Consider the following 23,084-nt stretch of genomic DNA (forward strand, 5'->3'; position numbering starts at 1 on the left):
GGCCTTGGTGAGGCCGCAGCTGGAGTACTGCGTCCAGTTTTGGGCTCCACAATTCAAAAAGGATGTGGAGAAGCTTGAGAGAGTCCGGAAAAGAGCCATGTGCATGATAAGAGGTCAGGAAAACACACCCTATGATGAGAGGCTGAGAGCCATGGGGCTCTTTAGCCTGGAAAAGCACAGGCTGAGGGGTGATCCGATGGCCACCTATAAGTTTATCAGAGGTGACCACCAGTATCTGGGGGAACGTTTGTTCACCAGAGCACCCCAAGGGATAACGAGGTAGAACAGTTATAAACTCCTGCAAGACCGTTTCAGGCTGGACATAAGGAAGAATTTCTTCACTGTCCAAGCCCCCAAGGTCTGGAACAGCCTGCTAGCGGAGGTGGTTCAAGCACCTACATTGAACACCTTTAAGAGAAATTTGGATGCTTATCTTACCCTATGACCCCAGCTGACTTCTTGCCCCTCAGGCAGGGGGCTGGTCTCGATGATCTTCCGAGGTCCCTTCCAGCCCTAATGTCTATGAAATCTACCTTGGTCTCACTCTCCACTGAAGAGGTGGCTGCATTTCAATTGTGCTATATGTGCACTACTTACAAAGCACTAGGATCATATGAGGCAAAAACTACCAGAAAAATGTGAGATTTGTGGGAGGTTTTCAATATTTTGATGCATTTTTTTCCAAAATAAGACAACACTGTAGAACAATTAAAGCCCAAACAATGCTGTACAGTTCAACCAATACAGAAAACATACGGATTCAGGCAGCAAGTTGAAGCTGAAGAATTCAAGGGCACGTGGGAAATATATTCATACCATGTCAGGGAAAGAATGTACATGTATCAGAAAAAAAAGAAACAATGGGGCCAGAATCTGCTCTTGGTTCCACCACTGCAAACATGGGGTAACTCCGCTGACCCAAGTGGCATTACTCCATTTCCCCTGGTGCAGCTGAAAGCAGACTGGCTTGATTCTGTTGAGCAATGTATCGCTAAGGAATACAAGTAGGAAAGTAAAACACCTCTGCCTCTGGACTTTTACAAAGGAACAGTGCCCGATGTCACCAAGTTACTGCTCTTAAGGTAGTAGAGGCAAAATTCTCACCCCAACACCTCATGCTGTTTCCGCTTCTGAGACCAGGCAGTCCAGCTCACCTCCCCCAGCACTGTTCCCCACCCTCTTTTGCTTGAGGCTAACAAGTAAAAGAGCCTCATGTTGCTCGCAGCATGCTATTTGCTTGTTGCCACTGCCTGTGGGCTACAAAAGTTTAGGGCCCACTGTCCCCAAGGACTGGGGAGGGGCCGCAGCAGGGTGCAGGGGGCACTTCTGCCCATCAGCAGCACCGAGGCAGACTTTTCCAGGAGCCGCAGCGGCCCTGAATACAGACAGGGATGATAAAGACCTTCGCTGGGGGAGAGCCGAGGCCCCTTGATGGGCTTTCCAGCTCTTCCAAAGACAAAGCAAGGTCGGACCGTGGCTGTGAACTCGTCGTCAGTGGGGGGAGGCGAGACTGTGGCTAAGCCTGGACGTAGGCTGGCCAGCAAGGTATCTCAAGAATAGAAGACACCACCATGAATGCTGCATGACTCCTGAGGCCAGGGGGGCACGGAGAGCTCCCGCAGGCCAGGCGGTGGCGGTGGCAAGTGGGGAGCTCCTGCAGTCGGCTGCAGCGATGGCAGTGAAAAACAGAGGACATAAAGGCATATGGTTTCATACCGGGAGAGGACAGAGGACCACAGACTGTCCTCTATATAACCACATGAATGGCCACCCTACCCGCACACCTGCCCAGGCTGCTCTCCTCCACCTCGTCCTGCCTCGCGGGCAGGACAACGCTGGGGCCTTGATGCCCCTAGGCTCGGGGAGGCCCACAGGCCAGGGCCTCACACCTGTGACATGAGATTGTCTGGAAGCGCCGGGGATCGCCCCGGGCACCTCCATCACCTTCGCCAGGACAGCCCCAAGATCCCTGGGTGGTAATCTCCCGGCGGGCAGGGGTAGGGGCCCCGCCTGGGTAGACCGACCACATGGGAGACCCGGACACCCGCTGAGATCCCAAGCAGGGAAGGGCAAGCGCCCTCAGTAAAAATGGCGGCGCGGGGGCCAGGCAGCGGGGCGGAAGGTCGCTCTGGCACGCCGCGCCCACTCGGTGGTGCAGAGAGGTCACGTGACGCTTTCAACCGCGGGGCGCGGGACGCGTCCGGGGAACAGTGCAGGCCGCGGCCGCCCAGCAGGTGACCCTCCCGCTTCTCCCTCCCCCGGGCCGGGCCGGGCCGGGCCGGACGCGCAGGGCAGCGCGGGCGCTACAAGGACTCTTCTCACTGGGGAAATGGTGCAGCGCTGACACCACAGAGCAGAGCATCGCCGCCCCGCAGCGTCCCGGGGGGTGGTGAGAGGGGCGCTCCCCGGCGTGGGCCAGACACGGCCCCGCGCGCAGGCAGTGGCTTGAGCCCTGGCTTTCTGCGGATGGGGCCACAGGTCTAGTGGTTGTTGCCGCTGTTTTGGCGGGGGAGGGGGGCGGTGTTGTAAGGTATGGCAGGCTTTGTCTCGTGGTGCAGTGGTTGCTGTCCCCTTGTCTTGGTTTATTTCTTTGTGCCACCTCTTGATCCATAGAAATGCTGGCTCTTTATACATGCTGCTTTTGAAATCACCATTACAGTTAAGCAAGAAGATGCTCCACGATGGGTGGCAAGCTGAGGTATTGTTTGGCACACGTGCATCACACATTTAAAGTGCCTATAAGTATAAAGGCGCACAAAAAACTAGAATTCTTGGTGCCAAATTGATACCTTTTATTAGACCAACTGGGAAATTGCAGGCTTTTGGGATGAAAGTCCCTTCATCAGGTTCTAGGAAAATTATAGATGGTACAAGATGGTAAAAAGTCCCCATAGGTAGGAAATAAACTGCATTTTTGCACAGAAGGAGCTAGAGATGGAAAGCTGTCCCTCTGGGTCCATGAGGGTGTCTTTGTGAGCTGTGCTGAGTAGCTCTTTGGTGTGTGGATCAGGTTGGATTCCTTCCCTGGAGGTGTAGAAGTATAAATGAATTCTCACAACTTCACCTGGGCGAATAGCCGAATGTTTTCATCTCTGTGGGACAGAAAGGGAAGCTGAGGCAGAGGGGTGATACCAGTTTTCAAGGTTGTGCTGGGAAACTGTGAGAACTTGGTTTTACGTTTACAAGAGCCCTTAATCTTGTAATGCAAAGCGTGGTGCTTTCTGCCATTGTGTATCTTTGCCTCTTGCTAAAAACAGAAAGAAGCAGTGATGGCAGAGTTCAGAATCTGTTTTCTTGTAACTTACTGCTTAATAAAGCACCTAAGTCCTATTTTACACTCTGAGTAGAGACCACAAATCATTTTGCTTCTCTGCATTAGGATTTTGCTGTATTAAATACATGCTCCGTTTTTGTCAGGACTCAACACAGAAATTTAGAAATGATGCACTGTTACTGGAGAGCGACAGCATTGTAGGCTGACCAAGCACACAAACGTATTAGCTTCCTATTTTATACTCATGGCTCATTTTAAAGGATAATGTGGCATTGTGTCCTTTGCATTGGAGAAGAAAAAAGCACTTGGTAATAATTCAGGATTCTTGGAAGCTATATGTTCAGACAGATTATGTAGTGCTCCCTAGTTCACCATCTACATCCTGTTCTGACTTGTGTCCCTGGATAAGGGCTCCCTGTTTCTTGATGTACTTTAAAAGCAATCCTAGAATGGTTTGCTGATTACTACAGATACTGAATGCCTTGCAAAGCCTAGCTGTGATCCCATAGTCCTTATTCAGGCAAAATCTCCTCTCAAGTAAATATAAGTCTTGCCTGTGTAAGGAGCACAACATCAGTGCAGTGCAGTGCAGCCATCCAATATCTTGCTACCTGCATGCTGTTCGGTGTGGAAGGTGAGGGAAAATTCTGGCCATTGACACAGTAGCTTGTGTAGCCTTAATTAGAAGGAGCAATATGGAGGAAATTAAGTTATTGAAAAGTGTCCTCTCTTGATACAAACACACAGGGCAGAGAGAAAAGTGAAAGAAAACGTAGTTCTGCTGGATAGGATGTACAGACCTAAATGTGTGAATCTTGCTATATGAAGCCTGTCTTGTTTCTTTGGTTTTGGTCTTTAAAAATACCTCTGGTCAGTTGCTCCAGGCCCCCTTCACAAAGCGCAGGGTTTCTTCCTTACAGGAGTTGTGACAAAGGTGCTACAGAGTTCAGCTAACTTCAAGGTTGGCTAAATTGAATTAGAATAGGGAAAACAGTGCCCTGTGAAGGAGTGAGCAACAGAAGCCTTGATTCTTGCATTCCAGAGATAAGCTGGAAGGTCAGCAGCAGTCATCTAACATCAGTGCTGGCCTATTTACACCCAGACCTACTAGAGCTTTCCCTCAGAGGCTACATTCTTCACACAGAGGTGAGAGCTCTCCATGTCCCAGAAATCCTATCCACTATCCAGTAGGAATGATCTTTGTTCCCTTTCAGAAGGTGTCCAGAAACCATGAGGAGCCACTTTTCCTCCATTGCCTTAGCCAGGGGTCAGTAACTTATGGCGTGCAGGCAAATCTGGCTTGTGGAGCAGTTGGATCTGACCTGCAGAGCTAGGGGGTTTCTCCCACACCATGGCTGTGTGGCAGGGAACTTCACTCATGTCTCACTATGCCAGAGCAGGGGAGATCAATGGCAACACTGGTAGCCAGGTTCCACTACCAACCTGCCTTTGACCCAAGCTGGGTCGTTCCAGCCTGCTGCCAGAAGACGTTGTCATCTAGTGAGTTTAGCTATTTAAGATTAATTTCTAATATCTGAAACATAGGTCTCAACTTTCAGGTTGAGAGAAACCAGCCTATTGTCAGTCTAGTTTGTGATATCCTAAAAAACTTAGAAGTGCTTGTCCTGAGTCATGTTGTTAACATTTGTCTTGCACTTTCTTTGAACAATTTTGCATGTGGTTTATCAAAAACAGTTTTTGTCTTTCCCCTGCTTTGATTTCAACAAAGCAGTGATCAAGGGTATAGGCATCACTGTAATACTTGCCTTTATAAAAAGTGCTGCGGGATCTTTTAATGCTCAGGCGGAACAGACAAAACATCTATTTTATTTTTAGGTCTTCTCTGAAAGAAATCCATGCTATGAACCAGCACAGAATTCAATTTGTCTGCTTCAGAGAGACAAAAGCCACATAATTTTCAACCTGTTTCCAGAGTCAAGATATTTAAAATAAAGTTAAAATTACATCTTGCATCTCTCACTTAAAATTGTATAGCTGTGGCACAGATTTCTTCACCAAGATAAAAAAGTGGGTGAGTGAAGGAACATTATCAGCTTCAGTACAAGTAAAGTACTTGGAGTCCAACGATACAGACTCCTGAGCATGCCACCCTAACAGGTTCTGAAACAGTAAAAAAAAAAAAAAAAAAAAAATGTTCAGGTTTGAAATCACTATTTCTATTAGTACAATGATAACCATGCTCCTCCTAGACAAGGGCATTCCTGCTGAAGCTGTGCTGCAAAGACCCAATATGCAGTTCATTTAGGAGAGGAAAAACCTCCTTGTTCATTTTGATGCTGCATTTAACTGGTGTTAACAGAACTGACCATGCCAGCTTATCAGATATAGAATGACACAATCCAGCTTATCAGATATAGAATGACACAATCCACTCAACTATATGATCAAAAACCCTATTTGGGAGCAAAAATAGTAACTTTGGAGTAGCTGCTTCACTTCTTTTAAACTGACACCACTTTTCCTTCTGCCGAAGAAAAGGAAATAATTCTGGCCAAAGGAGTTTTGTGAAATTGAATAAGCAGTCCTTCTAGTGTGGTACCCATCTTGCCAAGATACCAGAGGGCAAGCTGCCCAGAGTGCGATGTTGGCCCTTGCATAATAAAACCAAATGTTTTTAAGACTCTCAGAAAAATGACAAAGGCTTGCAGTAGTCTGAGCCTTCCATTCTGACAATGGTGAAAAATTATAAGGTTGTTAGAAGAGACAAAGCAAAATCAGTGAGTGACACCACTATTTCTCCTAAGAGAACTGAATGGGACAGAACAATGGCAATGGCATTTCTTATCCTTTTGTGCTGAAAGCTAGGAAGAGTATTCAAGCCTATTTGACAATGATGAAAACTGATGAGGGACTGCATTATGAAGAGTTGAATCAATGAACTGGCACTGCCAAATAGATGGCATAATGCATGCTATGATTGTGACTGTGAGTTTAAAAGGATGAGCGTACCCTTTCTGTTCAGTTATGCTTGCACTTTGCGGAGAACAGTTTCCCTGCCTCAAATTTTAGATTGTTGACTGCATTATAAATCACTTCCACACAAAACAGTACATGAAGAAGAAAACCTGATATCAAAGTTCCCTGGTTTATTGTGTAGAGGTACAAGCAGAAGAAATTTAACTCTTTAAGTCACCATATGTAAAATTTTCTGCTGTCCTGAGGTATGGGCTTCTGAAGCTTTTGATGATGCAGAACGTTCACTAGCATTAGTCTGATTCTTGGAAGAATCAGTTTTAAAAACACTTTTGCCTAGGATTTGTATTCAGCTCTCTCAGGAGAATAATTGCAAATTAAATCTGAAAGGCAGGATGCATTTTCCACACACCCCTCCCACCAGCTCACCAAAACTCCCTAAGCAACTCTGCTCCATGTTGGTCTAAGGAGCCATGGGCAGGGAGCAGCATCTGGAAGAGGGCTGGGGCCCGGGCTGGGGTTGCAGAGTGGTGATAGTGCAGACCCCGGCAGAGCCAAGGTCTGCTGCCTGCATGTCTACAACGGGTGCCTGTTCCTCAGGCAGGGGCATGCAGGAAGCAGATTCTAGTTCTACCCTAGGTCCTGGCCCTGTGCTGTCATCATCCCGTGATCCCGTGGTCTCCATAGAGACCAGCTAGGAGCCACATGAGCAAGGCAAGTGCACAGCCAGGCAGATGGGTTCAGGCCATGGGTGGGCAGGAGGTGGCAGCTGGGAATGGAATGGACAGGTAGAGCTGGGACCAGGATCTTGGGATGGTGACAGCCAGGGCCAGGGCCTGGGGCAGAGCTGCAATCCAATCGCCACATGCCCTTGCCCATGGAACCGGTGTCTGTCGCAGGGACATGCAGGGAGCAGATCCCAGCTCTATCCCAGGCTCCATGCTGTCACCACCCTGCGATCCCAGCTCTTCAGTGTTAGGCGTGGGGCAGATGGGCCAGGGTGCATGAACAGTGGGGTGGGGTGTGGCAGTGGCAGCAGCCAGAAGGAGCAATCACCACTGGGGCTGCCAGGAAAGGAGTCCAGCCACCACAGTGCCCCAGCTCCACTGTGCCCAGGGGATCGTGGGACTAGCTGCATGCATCACACCTGGGCTGCCTCCTATGCCAAGTCACCAAGGCTGGGAGCTGAGTAAGGGGTTGAGCCTGAGAATTTGGAGTTGTTTTTGCATGGTTTAAGAAAAGCTGGGGATTGGTGCCAGTGTGAATAAATGCTGGACACTGTACCTGACCTTGTATGATCATAGCCCCAGTGGCAGATTCTGACCTGCTGCAAGACCACCAACATTGCCTGGTGCTTATCCTGTCATATCCATCTCCAGAACACGTCTGTAGTAAGAAGATTACAAATAGCCCACATTCTGTGAAGCTGTGCCTTTGACTAGATTAGTCTCTCATGCGTATGAAAATAATGGTTCTCAAACTCAAGCAAGAAAATTGAGTGATGGAGTTGCTTGTTTTGTTGGGCCCAGGGATAAAACATCCGCCTTTGAAGGGGTTGCCTCTCAGGGCACGCACATGAGATGTTTACTGTGCAGTTGCCTAACTAGTTCTGCAGTAGTCTCAGCGTCTACACATGCAGCCCTATTAGGCCGCAGTAAACTAATGAACACCACTAGGTTAGTACTTTGTAAACATAAATACCGTCCTGTGGCAGCAGTATTTAGCATGCCACAACACATGTAGACGCTGACAGGGCTAACTGGGGCAGAAGGGTGCTGCCTGCCAACTATTCCCACACTGAAGCACCCTCGTGCTCCAGCCAGCCCCTCTGCAGCATGTTGAGCTGGGTCAAAGACGTCTCTGGCTGGCAGGCTTACCCCCTAGTTCCCTGTCAGCCAGTGCTGCTCCAATCCAGCTCAACTTGCTGTGGTCCTAGTTGCTCATGAAGACATGGTGCCTGAAAGCTATAAACTCCTGCGTAAGCTGTGCTGGAGTTTATTCACTTGCGTTTATAGCACATGTAGACACTCCCGGGGCAGACTAAGTAATGAATCATGATCTTGCTGCTTAGGGCTTGGAAAAAAATTGACTGCTTTTGTCAGTCAAATGTCCCTGGGCAGGGGATAAATCTAGACCTTGTCCTGGCACAATACTGCTACCACAGTCAATGCATTGTAGGGTTAGTTGCACTTGGTAACTTGATATCCCAAGAAGGAAAACCTTTGAATACATCAGTGTAGCAAAAGAGGGTGCTTCTCTACTGAGAGGAGAACGAAAAACGTGTTTTTCCTTCAGAACATAGTCCACTGGTTACAGTGAGGACTGGCTCAAGCAACAGAAAGGAGAGTGCACCTGGTTCAAACATCCCAGGATGCTTTCTGTATCCCATGGGAGCAGAGTACTCTCACATGCCAATGCCAAAGGACAGGAGGAGCCTGCAACTTGTCAAGCTGTCAAAGTTACTAGTCTCTTCCCTGTCTGTATTAGTCTGCAAGAAAGAGGCTGGCTTTTTGCCATTCCCACTGCCCATTTTCCTCCATGGATGACTTGTAAAAAATCCATAAATTATTCAGACTCTAGGCCTCACTGTAGTATGGAACATTATGCATGTATGTTTCATAAAAGGGTTTCCTTTCTTCAGAGGCCAGTTAAAGATGGTGGTTTGGTTTCTGGGGGGGCTGAACCTTCAGTTTGGAAGTGCCAGATATTTAAAAATAAAGCTTGATAAAGAACTAAAATAGGCATTGAGAAGGAAAAAAGAGAGACTTTGTATGCAAGAACTAAAGCTGGTTCTTTAATGTTTCCTCTTTCGTCTCATCTGTTTTATTATACATGGGAAATTTGCCTTTGTTTAGACAATAATCTGGGTAATTTGGGGAGATGAAATCTGAGGTCATTACAAGCCAGCACTCTTCTCCCCAATTGTCAGAAGGAGATAGATTGCAGGTGAATGGTTGGTAATTGGGCCTGACTATACTACTTCTGCTGCTTCTGGATTGCTGACTTATATTTCCCAATATTCCTCTCCTCTCAGTTTGATGTTTCCCTGCAAGAGCCTTTGATTAAAGAGATGAGCAACTTTGCTGGTTCTATTGATCAGAATAAATTACTAGCTGCTAATTTATGGACCTCACCATAGTGCCTTTGACTAGTGGATTGTGCTCTATTGTTCAGTAAATTGGGTTGTCAAGAAATGTTATTGGTTAGTATACAGTTATCTCTCATAACAATATCAATCAGCCTCATTGAAATGAACAAAATCTCTCCTACAATTGGTTCCAAGGATATCATGATGGCCCTGAGTTAGGAGGGGAGTTGAGCATTCTTCCTGATGGTAATGCCTGTAGAAATAACATCTTGGGGACTATGTATTTATTTTCCAACCAGTTTTTCTGTTACAGAAAATTGTTTCTTAGACATGCAAGCTCAGGGAATTTTGCCAGTGCCTCACACTTGCAGGTTCAGCTAGACTTTAGAAATTCACTGCTTAGCACCATCTTGCCAACAATAAGATTCTGAACTCAGAATCAAGTGAGTGAGCGTGTTGAGGATGCTCAGGGCAGAGTAAACAAAGGTCCCTCTTTTTGAAGATGCTGCAGCACTGGCAATAGCAAGCTTATTTTTTCATCAATCAGCTAGCTAAACATGACTCATTAAATGTACACATGCAAGGCAACAGAGGGGTTTTGACACAGCACTATTTTTATAATCTGCTTCCACACTTGAAAGGTATGAATTTCCAAAAGCAAGATAAGTGCCTGCAAAGCATTCTCTTAAGCCAAAACAAGAAAGTAGTGAAATAAATGAACAATTGGAGATGGCCCATGGCTAGGCTTTTGTGCTGGGGAGCTCTTTTTGTGTGTGCAAATTTTAGGTCTGAGACTTAGTATAAGTGAGAAGGGAGGGGAGTAATGATCCATTTTGCTTGCTGATGACATCTTATCACTGCAGTTTATGCAGATACATTAATTGAATACTTTCAGTTTAAGCTCCTGTGCCCATCACTGGGAGCATTTGAGCAAACCCCACTCCCTCCCCTCAAGGAGAATAATGGAAGTGAATGACCCTGTTCCTTCACAGGGTTAAGGAGATCTGGGTTTTCACATGGTTAAACATAGCTAAGCAAGAGTGCTGGTGTGAGGATAAAACTGCAGAAGAGATGGGGAGATCAGGTGTTAATGGCATCTAACTCTGAGCTCTTGGAGAGCCCTAGTGGTTCTTGTCACATAGTGTGGGTCCATTTACTGGGGACAAGTCCCTGTTTTCCCTGGTTTTGAGCCTCCCTGGCTGTTCCACTGAAAGGGAACTATCACAGGTAGTTATAATGGCATTGAGAGAGGATTCCTTGGAAAGTTAGGACCAATTTGGTGCAAAGCTTTGAAAGTCAGACATGCATTTCCAAGACTTCGTTCATTGGGAAGCCCTTGCAGAGAGAAGTGAATTGTTGTTTGGCTCAGTTCCACTTGTGCTGCTGAGCAGAAGAGCACCAGCACTTTATATCATGACAAACCTGCAGTTGGTGCAGAAAACTGCAGCCCTTGAGGTTAGATGTGATAGAGATTTGATTTGCCTTAGCCAGAACTGAATCCAGGAGGACTTGGTGCACTCTTCTCACCTCTCCCAAACAGATGTATGTATGCATGTGTTGCCAGCTTGTGTTAGGAGGGCCCAAAGTCCAACACACAGTTTAAGTGGGCCCCAGTGCTCAGGACCACACAATACCCACCACAGATGTTCCTCATGGGTGGTGGTATTATGGAAGAGAAACTTCCCCCTTCCTCCCCAGCATCGTGGCTGTCTTGTCTTGAACTCAGCTTCTGCCTGCTGCTCTTCACTCAGGCACTGGTCTCAGCTGGGTGTGGAGATAATGCCCCTTCTGTTAGTAAGGACATGGAGACCTACATGTCACCTAGGTAGCACTGGCTCTCCAGCCCATGTTCTTTCACTGACTTTCCCAAAGGCTTCCTGTAGAGACTGAATGGGCTGGAGGTGGAGAACTGAGATTGGGGGTACCTGGTTCATAAGCCTGTTGGAGTAGGAGGCACAGATGCATGTAGTGATTTGAGAAGAAAGGCCTAAGATGTCTCAGGATGCTTCCACCTCCTCCTGCTGTCTTTGGGAGGTCAACAGTGCACATTGATTGGATACTCCAGCAGAGACCACCACGTGGTTACAGGTTTCCTTCCCAGTATCCCTCTACATTGCCAGGCAGTTGATGCTCCTCTGTGCTTTGAGCACAGGTGTGGTAGTTAACAAAGCTGTCAAGGGTGCTGCTGTCTGAGGCAGGGGCTTCTGTGCTGGACCTGAATTCCAGGGGCTGTTGCGGAATGCATGGGAGCCCAGCTGTTCTCTGACTAAGAAGGCCTCAGAAGTGCCATTTATAACTGGAAAGGGAGGTTAGGAGCCAGCTGGATATGTTATTCTCCAAAGTCTGTACAGAGTGCAATAGGCTGACTCTAACATCATCTCTCCCAAAGACCCATCTTTGAGAAAGTATCCCCTATGCCCATCCAAGTCTATGCTCAGCACCTCATGGGGTTGCTGCCCTATGGTCAGTTGCCTAATTTAGGGCTTGATCATTGGAGGACTGTCACTGGAGTGTAATTAAGTGTGTAGGTTTGGAGTAGAGATGGTCAACTTTGTCATACAATGCCAGTTTCACTCAGTTCTTTGTTCAGGAGAACTTGGTTCTTGTATTAAGAAGCTGCCTGTCATGCTGTCCAATCTGTCCAAAGGTTTGTACCTGAAGCAGCAGGGGGGCAGGTGGGATGAAGACAAACTGGTGGAATAGCTTCTCTGCACTGGGTTCAAATGGGACTCTTCCTAGCTGTAACAGAGTGTGGGCAGCGCTGCCATTGCCTGCGTGGGAGGTCTGTGATTCTTAGAACTCCCGTTCGGTTCCAGTTGTCAAAGGCCCCCTGTTGTGGCCACATTCGTCTGCAGAAGGCCTCATTCACAGAGCACAACAATGGGCTCCCACTTGGGCAGGATTCCACCAGCAATGTCTTGCCTGACCTGGGGACCTTTGGTATTTTGGCTGGCAGACTCGCTGTCTGTGCCCTGTCTGGTATTTCCCTGTGAAAGCCATTAGAAGTGGCCCTTTCATGGCAAGTCATTACTCCATCTCCCACCCATTAATGAGCCCAGGCTTTACTGCAAGTGCTGTTGGCTGGAAGACCCACCCTCTCCCTCTGTGAGCAAACCCACCACCTGAAGCCTTCCTCCTCAAAGTGCTGAGTTCCACACTGATCAGCTTCAGAAATCCTGCAGCTCCACACGCCAGGCTTTCCAGCTGTGCTGCTGACCCTGAGAGTGAGCTCGGTGCCACTATGGCAGGGAGGTCGGAAAGCAATTGGCACCACTGACCAGGACAGCACAGAGGAGCTGTAGTACAGACCAGGATACTGTGCTGAGCAGGTGTTTCTCGTGGCTTCTCATGTTGCAGGTTTGCGGCAGGAAGCTTAGACTACAGTTACCTGCAGCTCTGTGCTGGAGTGGCAGAGTTTAAAATGCTTTGCCTGCTTGCACATATGTGCCTGCACTGTGCAGGGGAATACTTTATCTTGTTCTTGTCTTTCCAGTCATTGTGCTTTTTGTTTCCTTTTCTTGCTTCTCTTTAAAGACATCTGGATTAAGAGCAATGGAGCGGGAAAGAATAATTCGAGATACCTTGACATGCTTTATCCAGTCCTATATCCCCAATGCTGATCTTGGGTAAGTATAGCACATCTATGAAGTCTAGACTCTTATCTGCCCCTGGAACTCTCTCCATCCAATAGTCTAGCCTTCCTGCATGGTATTCTGTTGTATCGTATTCAGGGATGATGGTAATTTGTCCAAGTTCTGCTATAGCCCTCACACCATTGTTTATTTAATATGACCATTCTAATAAAACTATGGATTAGGGGTTATTAACCTCTTTATTTAACAACATAACATTTTGCTCCTTTCATCCTTACGGCATCTCTGAGTGTTCTCAAACAGCAGAAAACCTATACACGTTCTCTATTGAGAGAACTTTACCAACACATGAAATATAGATGTAGCCACCTCTATGCAGGGACACCAGCGGGTGGGTGTTTAACAGTACGTGAAAGTAGGACAGAAAGGGGAAAAGAATACTGTTTCATGTAGAAATCACAGATAGATTTTTCACATTGATGGACTGAGTTGCTATGCCCAGAAATAGCAGCTAACATTGTCACAAGTGCTCAGGATTTTGAAGTTACTGTCTAAGCCGAGATGCAAAATTGACAGGATAACCTCCTGTCTCTGCAGTATATTGTGGTATTAATTCAGTGCTGGCTGGGAAAGAAAGAAGCCATGTATTAAATGGGCGGTGGTGGGGGAATATTCTGTAGCCACCTGGATTATCCCAGAAAGTCTCCCATTCAGGTACTGGCCACATCCAATCTGGCTTTAATTGTGAGATCTGATACTGGCTACGCGGGTCTGTTAATCCAGCTCCCTTAGCTTGTAGTTTCTGTGTTTCCAGTGGGATGGATGAAGTTGTCTTCTCCTACATCACTAGTGTCTTGGAAGAGCTGGGTTTACCAGAGTCCTCTGAAGAGAACTTTGATATGGATACCTTTGTGGAAATGATGGAGGCATATATCCCTGGCTTTGCAGAAATCAACAGGTGAGTGGCAGTCCTCATCCAGGCCATACCTACCTTGGGTTCTGGGCCTCAATGCCAAGGGCCCCAGTGTTGCAGCCAAATGTGCGCAACTCAGTTATTTGGTTTAAGGTACCAAACTATGCAGTCAGGCCTTTACAGGATATGGGGTCATCAATAAACAGTTTACATGCAGTCCCAGTTTATTTCTCTGCACTTCCAATAACATTAGTCTACCTCCTGCACTAGCTCTGCAGGATCCATCATTCTAGATTGGTGGCTCATGAATTATAGAGTTGGAAGGATCTTAAAGAAATCAGGTAGTTCCCTTCTTCTTCTCCCCTACCTCCTGACCTGGGGCAGGATCAAATATTCTCACAGATTATTTGCTTTGCAAGGATTGGGTAGCTAGCACATGGTCATTGGGAGCTCTGAAGACAGATGTCAGCTTTGTTATTCCCAGAAACTCTTCATGCAGGGTGGAGAATCACACACAAACTATAGAAGGATATGAAATGGAGAGATGATCATGAGTTACTTAAATAAGAAAGATAAGCTATTGCATTTCCGGTAATAATTACTCTCCTGTCTTTTTGCAGTGGAGATGTTTGTGAAATGATGTTTTCTCTCTCTGAAAGGCTCAGTAAAGCTCACAACCAAGGTAAGTTATTTGCCGGGTACTCAAGCACAAAGAACAAAGTGCTGTAGGGACACGGTTTTTAGCTTCAAGTGTTTTGGGGATGGGAAGGTATCACAGGACAATGAATAATCTGACCACATAGGCAGCAGTGTTTAGAGTAGATTTTCCCATGGGAGTCTGAATTAATTGACTTTTTCTATAGAATTAAGTCAGGCCCTTGACATGAGTGTGTGGGAGAGTTTAGTAGCTTGGAATGCTGTCATTTGTGGCTGAATCAGAGCCTTTTGGATAGCATAATGCTGTTGGACAAATCCCTGAGGTAGCTGTAGATCTCAGCTGTGTATATAAAGCAAATTCAAAGAAGTGGGAGAAAATTCCATGAACAGGAATGTGATATCAAAGTTGTCTGCTGTGTATTTTGGAAATGGGTTTGGACATGCTGGGTGTCTGCCTTCCTGTAACTTGCACACTGGGTAGCTGCATCAGGTAAAACATCATCCCCATTTCACAGATAAATACGTTCAGGCAGAGAGTATAAATTCCTTTCCCTAATGTCATGCACAGGGAGTCTGTCTAAGCTGTGGGAAAAGAGCCTGCAGCTCTAATCCCACCAGCCCTGTGTGATTTAACCAGAGGTCAGTTTACCATACCAGAGTACATTGCTGACTGGCTCAGAGCAATTGGCTATGATGCATGGTGGGTCAAGTAGCATCCTGGAACTTTACCTGTATATTCTGAGATCCAAAAAAATTAAGCAAGATAGGTGTGAGAACATGGACTGGTAACTTGATTAAGACTCATGGGTGGTAGGTGGAGGAATTCATGGTGAAGGTTACACTAAGTCTGGAAAAGTTTGGGGCAAGGTACCCAAACCTCTTGCAGCAAGATATGGGAACAAAGCTACAGCAGCCATGCCCATACAGAGTGGTAGGAATGTGGTGGGCTTCCAGTGCATCAGTTAGTTGAGAAGGAGTTTGTTTTAGGAAAAGGCAAAATAACAACCTTGTTGATCTAGTGACAAGAGACATGTAGCTTTAATTTGTATGGGGTGGCTTATCAATACATGTGCATTGTGTCTTTAAGAAAAGTTTTGCCAAAGGCCTGTGGAAGGCATGAGCAAAGCACCCACAGAAGAGCTGAACCGGGGCAGCAAGCAGGGAGCAGGTGCGCCTGAGAAGGAAAGTGGGATACTACATACGCCAGCAGAAGCAGCCATAGCTGAGGTACTGGTGCCTGCTTGGAAATTGCCTCTTGTAATGCCAGAGTGCTAAACACAAGTGGAGCAGAGCTGCATGCCACCAGGACACAGGTGACCCTGGGCATCATCTGTCTCTCTCTGTGGAGTAACCTTAGCTTGAGACATGGCTTTGTAAGATCACGCAAGTTGGGTCTTGTCAGTAGCTGGGTAGGGAACCCACTACCAGCAGGGGTGTGAAAATTCCCAGCTGGCTGTCCTCTCTCTGAATCAGCCCTGACCTCAGCCCAAGGTTAGAGGATGCTGGGCCGTCTTTTTAGGATGGGATGCATCAGAAAACCTGACTGCTTGTCATTCAGGATCTTGCACGACTGTTTGTAAGAACACCATAGGATTAGTCCTAGCCAAACTGCAACTTCCCTTGCTGCATTGTCTTACTAACCCACTGCAGTTTTAGTTGGATGTTGTATTCTCCACTTTGTCCCAAGCCTTCAAACAGCTACCACACTCCTAGAGGTGGCTGTGTTTTGGTGCTAGGCAGCAATTCTTGATGACATAAGTGTGTAAGATTGCTTAGTAACATTTATTGGGCACTTCAGGATCCTTTGTGGGGAGAGTGCTGACTTTAGTAAGCATCCCTGCCTAAGACCCTGAATCTCATCCTCCCAAGACTGTTCTGGGCTATGCAGTTGAATGGGAAGCTAACTGCACAGTTTCACTGATTTATCCAAACAGTTGTGTTCTGGCTGTATCTGCAAAACACTTCACTGCACCCCTTGTCCTACTCCATGTATCTGAGGGTAGACTACCAATGATAGTCCCACGAATCAGTCATGGATTACCAGCTGCCTCTGGGAATTGCCCACGTTGCCCTTGAACCGTTCCAGTGCAGTGGTAGCACACTGTACTGTGCTTAGCCCATACATCAGTGCTAAGTACAGCATGCTTTGACCCCACAGGAAGGCAATGCCAGCTGTTAGTCCCCCAGAGAAATGAGCCAGCGTCCGAAATCTATCCCTCTGGGTGAACACTTGTGCAGTAGTATATTAGGGAAGTGACTCAATAGCCAGGAGCCGTCTTTGGAGGACTGTTTGAAGCACATGGAGGAAAACAAGCAAGTAGGGAGGCAGCCCTTGGAGAAGTTCAGAGTGTGTGTGGGCAGCCACCACAGTGAGAGGAACCTATAACTGGATTCCCACTGTTGGGGTAGGTGAGGCTTCCCCCTTGGAGTAGACTTGGATCTGCTGCAGCTGAGAAATAATCTCTGTCTACAAACCCTATTTCCCTGGCCTCCAATACAACATGGGAAAGGCCCTGCTCAACACCAGGCCATTCACTACCTTCTAGAATCAGCCTATGTCTTGCCCTGACCAGGGAGGAGGAGACCTGAAGGATGGCGTGGAGCTGCTCCTGGAGATGTTCCCAGCCTGCACTGTGAGCCAGGCTCAGACAGCACTGGCCATGGCACTGGGAAACCTTGAAGAGGCAGTACAGCTCATCATAGAGGAGAAGGTGGAAATCAGCCCAGTGGATGCTACCCTGAAGGTACCGTGCCCTGGGTCAGTTCAAGGAGCAGCAAGCAGCAGGACATCCCTGAAGTCCAGTGCACACTGTGGTTCTTTATCTCCCAAGCCAATAGACCTTTCTGGATAGTAGAAACCCAGCCTAGTTGTAAGCTTGCCTCCCCTCCCCATCCAGAGACTTCAGCTCACCAAGCTGGCAACAGGGAAGTGCAGTGATCAGCATTCACCTTCCCTTGTCTCTCTCTACCCATGCTGTGGCCAAGCCAGCAGGAAGGCTTGATCAATTGTGGTCACTGCAGCTCAGCTCTTTCTTCTCTATTCCCAGGAGATGGTGAGGCCCCGCAGAGCACCTAAGCAAGAGGAACTAAAACAGTTTATCTTACAGAAGTAAGTACCCAGCAGTGAGGGGCCCCTCTGGTTCTTGTTCTGATGGCTGTGAAGTATTGGGGGAGGGAGAGCAGGGAGGAAAATGGCCAAGAGCACCAGGCCAGAATAATCAGTCAGAGCCATGTGATGCTCTGCAGAATGGGCCACTAGTAGCTGGAAGATTCTAGCATGTCTAGTCCATGGCTAATGCTGAACTGCATGTATGATCAGAAAAGGCTCCATCCAAACCCTGTGCCAGGTTCTCCTATTTATATTTCCAGAGAGCCAGCTCAGAGAAGGCTAAAGGGAACTGTTATGTAGGCTGTCTCTAAAAGAAGGCTCAGGTACCATATTCTGAATTAAGTATAGGTTTAACAATAACATGCCTTTGTTTAAACTGCATTAACGCTCTCCTCCCCCACCTACCCCTGTGGACTATAGTGTTCATACCTAAAGCAGCTTCCTTCTGCTTCCTGTGGTATACTTTTGAGTAAGTGACTACACTAGGGCTTAATTAATCCACTCCAGAAGCTCATCTGGATTCATTTTCCTGCATGTTGTCCAGCTACACACATCAAAGCTGCAGCCCTCACCTGCCCACCCAGCCTTGTTCATTCTGCCACATCACTAGTTACAGAGATCTGACAGCTGGGGTTCAGTTATTGATGGTTTTGCTAAAGGCTAATGAGGCAAAACAGAATCTAGCACTGCATCCTAGAGAAGCAGTCTCTGAGGGGGTAACACCCTCGCTCCTGATTATCCCACACCAATTTAGCCTGGAGTTGAGGGAACAGACTTCACAAGTAAAAAAAGAGGCACTGGTTGTTAGTCACATTTGATAACTGCACTTTAATGACACTTTGGCAATGCCCTGTATTTTACACACTGTTCAAGTACAGCTCTGGAGAGCAGACCACTGTACCTTTAAAACATGCAGGAGCAAGTATCTGGCTAGTGGGCATACAGACAAGGCTGGTTGCACTGTTTCCATTATATTTTTGGCTCCAGAGTGCCCACAGGAGTAACTCCTCAGTCCAGTCAGCAGCCCCCTGTGCACCTTAGTCAGGCATGGTGCAGTGTTGTTTTCACATGGTCACGCTATAAATGCAACCCCCAATAAGTCAGAGCTCACAGTGCAGTAAGGATTGAAGAAGCACCCTCTCCTGTGCAAGGAGCAGCAACCACATCAGCACTGACCGGAGGAACCCCCTGGGTGTAGTCTTGCCTTTTTCTCCTTCTGCAGTGTGGTGCTAACAGCCAAGCCTGTGGGAGGTGCTAGCAGACTCACCTGTCCACCTGGCCTGAGAAGGAGCAACCCCACCTGCCACAACAAAGCAAACCTGGGCTGCTACGTCTCAGAGTAGTCTGGTAGTCTTGGGACTTCCTGGGCCAAATTGAGTAGCCAAGCTACTTTCAATAGTGAGAGAAGCTCTATCATGCATCCAGAGCCTACCTCCAGCAAGGTACTGCTTCCTCCCTCCCACTCCTATGCAGGGGATAAGTCCTGCACCAGGAACTCCAAAGGCACATGCATGCTACCTCTTGGCCGCAGTAGAATGGAGCATATAGCACAACACACCCTCTCCGCCATTCACCATGCTATAAAACCCTGTGATGTAGCTGTTCTTAACATGGTGCTAGGCACATGCCAATAAATATGCTGGAGACCAAGAGTTTTCAATACATGCCTAGTGCCACTCTAAACGAGTGACATCATGCCCTTCCAGGGTGTCATGTGGAGTAGGCATTTCCGATTTCAGTATATTGCTCCTTGGCACACTTGTGAGGTTATGGAGACATGCCCCACAGGAACGCATTTCAGGGCCAGAAGCAAAGTGCAGTCCCACTGTGACCAGCAAGGGGCAAGAGGAATCAGTAGCACATTGGAGGGGAGGGAGGTGGAAAGGAGTAAGTGTTGCATTCACCAACCCATTTGTGTTTCAGATACATGATGGTGGACAGTGCAGAGGATAAGAAAACACACCGGCCAGTACCCCCAAAGGAGGTGAGAGTCCCAATAGGCACAACTGATCATAAACCTGGGAGCTTCTTTGGCTCCATTGTGGCCCCACTGCAGGTCAGCAGCAGGCAGACAACAGTCCAGGGAGCTAGCCTGTTCACAGCGCCTGCGCCAGTGTGGCCAGGAGAGCAGGATCTATCCATCTCAGCCACCCCCAAGTAATACTGGGTACACCTTATCCATTCTTTACCCAAGACTCAGATCTCCAGGCAGCTAGTCTTGGACTTAAGGAGTGTTGCAGGGGGCAGCATTTCCAGCTCTTGCCAGTCACTCAGTCACCTGGGCCGCCTCCCACAACTAGCAGAGCCTTTTCACTTAGTGTCAACTTTGTTTCCAGGCTCCCAAGAAGCTAATCCGCTATATAGATAACCAGGTAGTGAGCACAAAGGGTGAGCGATACAAGGACATGAAGAAGCCAGAGAGTGAGGAGATGAAGAGAACTTACATCAGCCTCAAACCAGCCAGGAAGTATAAATTCCACTGATGGATGTTCCCTCCACATTATCGTCCTCTGCCTTGAATGGAGTGATGGACCTGCAGCAGTTAGTGGAGCGCAGATGGTCCCCTCCTGCCCTAACTGGAACTAATCCCTGGGAGCCAGGATGCTGCTTTCACCTCCCCCAGTTAGCACCTGCTGCCCTGGAGGGGCCTGAGCAACACCATCCCCCACACCAGGGGCCGGGTTTGCAGAACCTGCTGAGTCCTAGGCACCCCCTGCTCCTTCATGCATGGGGGTTTTAAAACCTAACGTGGGCTTGTGCTGTCATGACAAGCTTTTTAAACCTGTGTGCACTGATTGTACTGAGTGTCGCTGTTAATAAAGATGATGTGAGCATATGTGGAATTTGGTTGGAGCTCATGTGCCTTGTGGAGAGATGCACAGGTTTTCCCTGGAACAGGAATGCAATCACCATTGATTCTGGCCTCAGACCCCACCCCTACCCAAGGACCCAGCTGTGTGGCAGTTTGCATTTGAATGCAAGGGTGTATGCTAGAGAATTGGCCAGCAACGTATTCCTCTGCAAGAGCAACTGTACCTTACCTGAGGCACCCCAAAGAAACTTGCTCCTATGGTCAGTGCCAGAGCCACAGAGCAAAGTCATAGGCTAGTGATGTGCAGCATGACACAGTCTTGCTACATTCATTCTCTATTTCTGAACCAACACCTGGGTAAGCAGGGGTGTCACAGCCTGAAAACTCACATTTATCACATGGGCAAGATCAAAATTCAGGGTTCTTTCTTGCAAGCAAAAGCTTTTAAGTGGAGCAAGTGCCCTGGGGTAAGGAACAGAGTCCCTGGCTGACTGGGACTTGCTGCCACCCTACCCTGTGCTGGGCCCCTTGCTGGCCTGAGGGGCAGCTCTCTGGTTTCTGAGTAGCTGGCTCCTGTGCTCTGGTGGGCCCTGCATTTTCCAGGAGATGCCAGCCATTCCCCTTGGCTCCACTCTGCTCTTCACACAGTACTTCGCAACCAGGCCTTGCGCACCACTCAGTCCACAGTCCCTGCACAACATACTGCTGCTCTGTGAACAGCAGGTCCCACCATACCCAAGAACACCAGGGTCTGGGCTTCAAGATGCTTAGAAGACTACTTAAATAATCCTTCCTAGTGCCAAGCTGGCCTGGCATGTTGGGGAGTGTCCAGCACCACAGCACTATTGTGAGTGATTCCTGTTCTTCACACCACTGCAAAGGGACTCATTCTCCCTGTGGGGGCATCAAAAGAGTCCACTCATCAACACATCAGCAGCTACACGGCACTGAGGGAGAGAGTGCAGGAGGAGGATGGCAAGTCTTATCAGGACCAGCCCTGCCAGTAGGATGCACCACCCCCCCTTCCCAACACCTCAGCAGCAGCATGTCATGGCATCCTCCAGGAGGCAGAGGCCATAGTGGGCCCTTGGCTCTCAGCAGTCGCTGTTCCTGTCTTAAATCTGAAGGTTAATGAAGGGGGCAAATCCAACCACATCCTGCAGGAGAACAAGAGCCCTCTGCATTGGGGGTTCCACATCCAGCTCCACCCCACGGTTGCGGAGGATGCTCAGGCTGGACTCAGCCACGTTGTGACAGTGCTTCACCTTCAGTGAGCGCAGCTTGGGGCAGTACTCAGCCAGGACCCTGCCAGGAAAGAGAGCACAAGCTGCAGACTGTTGCTCCTGGCCCGGGGACTCGTTTCCTTCTCAACTTCCAGCAAGCCAAGGGGCACATCCCTGGGACCTTGCCTGGCATACACCACATGCAGGTAGGCTGGAAGGACTTGGTCCAATCCACTCCATCAGAGCCCCATGGCAGCTGTAGCCCACAGCCACAGGATTACATAACCCAGCCACCTAGCAGGACTTGCTAATGTTTTTCTCCTCACCAGTACTAAGCTTCCTGTGCAGCCAGTATGGGAGAGAGCCAGCCTCCCTCACTTCCCCCTTCTGTCCTGGTCCCACCCTCCACAACTGCTAAGGGGACATGCTCAATACCTGATGGCGTCATTCTTGACCCGCAGGCACCCTGTGAGGTCCAGGTGCTCCAGCTCAGGGCAGCACTTGGCAATCTCCTCTACTGCTACATCTCCCATGTTGGCATTGACAGCCAGTGAAAGGCGCTTAAGCCCACTACACTTCTGCGCCAGGTAGCAGACAGCTTCGTCCTTCAGCTGGCGGCAGGCCGTGAGGTCCACCGCCTCAAGCGCTTTGCAGTGGTCAGCCAGGCTGCGCAGGGAGAGGCTGTCCACCCACTCACAGTGCGCCAGGGAGAGCTGCCGCAAGTGTGGGCAGCTCAGGGAGATGGCCACCAGGGCGTGGCGGCTCAGCTGGGCGCAGCCATTCAGCTGGACCTGCTGCAGGTGGTGGTTCTGGCCTATCACAGGGAGCAGCTCCTTGTCCGTCAGCCAGTCGGCACAGGCCTGGAGGGCCAGGTGCTGCAGCACTTCGTTGTCCTTCAGGAGCTCCACGAAGGCAGGCTTGGGAAGGTGCGGCCCGAGCTGCAGCAGGAGGCAGAGAATGAGGCCTCCCGTGTTGCCCTGCCACCCACCACGTCCATCCCCGTGACACAGGAGGCCTGGCAAGCCATGTCTCAGCAGGGGGGCTCGCCCCCTTGGTCCCAGGCACGGGGCTGGCACCGCATCCCAGAGCAGACCAGTAACCCCCTCCGCCAGCATCTGGTGCCTCGCTCTGCGGGCTCACCGAGCCTCTCTCGGCCGCGGGCGGCGCGTGCCCGCTCCTCCAGACCTCCCGCACACTTCCCAGCTTGGCTCCTTCCCGCTCTGGGAAGTACCGCCGGCCCGCTGCGGGCAGGGGCCTTCCCCCGGGCTCGCAGCCCCGCGCCGGCCCGTACCTGGCTGGCGTCGAAGCGGCGCAGGTTGGCCAGGTGCAGCTGCACGGCGGCGCGGAAGGCCTTGCTGACCCGCTGCAGGCGCAGGAGCTGGCGCAGCGGCAGCCGCCGCAGGATGTGCGGCACCAGCACGTCCTCCCACGGCAGGTCCAGCAGCCGCGGCCTGCGGGCAGCGCCGCTCAGCGCAGCGCGG

The 23,084-nt window shown here is 49.0% G+C and overlaps 2 protein-coding genes across 6 annotated transcripts; one reads left to right on the forward strand and one right to left on the reverse strand.

Moving 5' to 3' along the window:
- The first annotated feature begins 2,139 nt into the window (after positions 1-2,139).
- CUEDC2 (CUE domain containing 2) lies at positions 2,140-20,408 on the forward strand. 5 transcript variants are annotated; one of them, XM_019556051.1, is made up of 9 exons: positions 2,141-2,234; positions 12,831-12,922; positions 13,704-13,847; positions 14,423-14,484; positions 15,547-15,686; positions 17,033-17,203; positions 17,507-17,568; positions 19,492-19,552; positions 19,905-20,408. In XM_019556051.1, exons 2-9 carry the CDS (start codon positions 12,849-12,851, stop codon positions 20,049-20,051), a joined length of 861 nt encoding a protein of 286 aa, XP_019411596.1. In that variant the 5' UTR covers positions 2,141-2,234; positions 12,831-12,848; the 3' UTR covers positions 20,052-20,408. The 5 variants fall into 5 exon arrangements, with proteins under 5 accessions (XP_019411593.1, XP_019411596.1, XP_019411595.1 ...); XM_019556052.1 differs by lacking the exon at positions 2,141-2,234 and adding an exon at positions 5,216-5,306; XM_019556048.1 differs by lacking the exon at positions 19,905-20,408 and having other exon boundaries at positions 2,140-2,234; positions 19,492-19,898.
- A 303-nt stretch (positions 20,409-20,711) lies between these two features.
- FBXL15 (F-box and leucine rich repeat protein 15) lies at positions 20,712-23,080 on the reverse strand (the record flags this gene model as incomplete). Its single annotated transcript, XM_019555526.1, has 3 exons — positions 20,712-21,685; positions 22,039-22,541; positions 22,895-23,080. Coding segments are annotated over 3 exons (879 nt in total), but the record flags the coding sequence as incomplete, so codon positions are not given.
- Between the last annotated feature and the right edge of the window lie 4 nt (positions 23,081-23,084).

The sequence above is a fragment of the Crocodylus porosus genome, unplaced genomic scaffold, assembly GCF_001723895.1.
Source record: "Crocodylus porosus isolate Cpor-Errol unplaced genomic scaffold, CroPor_comp1, whole genome shotgun sequence".
NCBI lineage: Eukaryota > Metazoa > Chordata > Crocodylia > Crocodylidae > Crocodylus > Crocodylus porosus.

Excerpts from the sequence above, each read along its gene's own strand:
- CUEDC2 (XM_019556048.1), top strand. The coding sequence starts at position 12,849 with ATGGAGCGGGAAAGAATAATTCGAGATACCTTGACATGCTTTATCCAG. Across the intron at positions 14,485-15,546 it reads CAGTAAAGCTCACAACCAAG|AAAAGTTTTGCCAAAGGCCT; the intron begins GTAAGTTATTTG and ends TGTGTCTTTAAG. Across the intron at positions 17,569-19,491 it reads AAACAGTTTATCTTACAGAA|ATACATGATGGTGGACAGTG; the intron begins GTAAGTACCCAG and ends TTTGTGTTTCAG.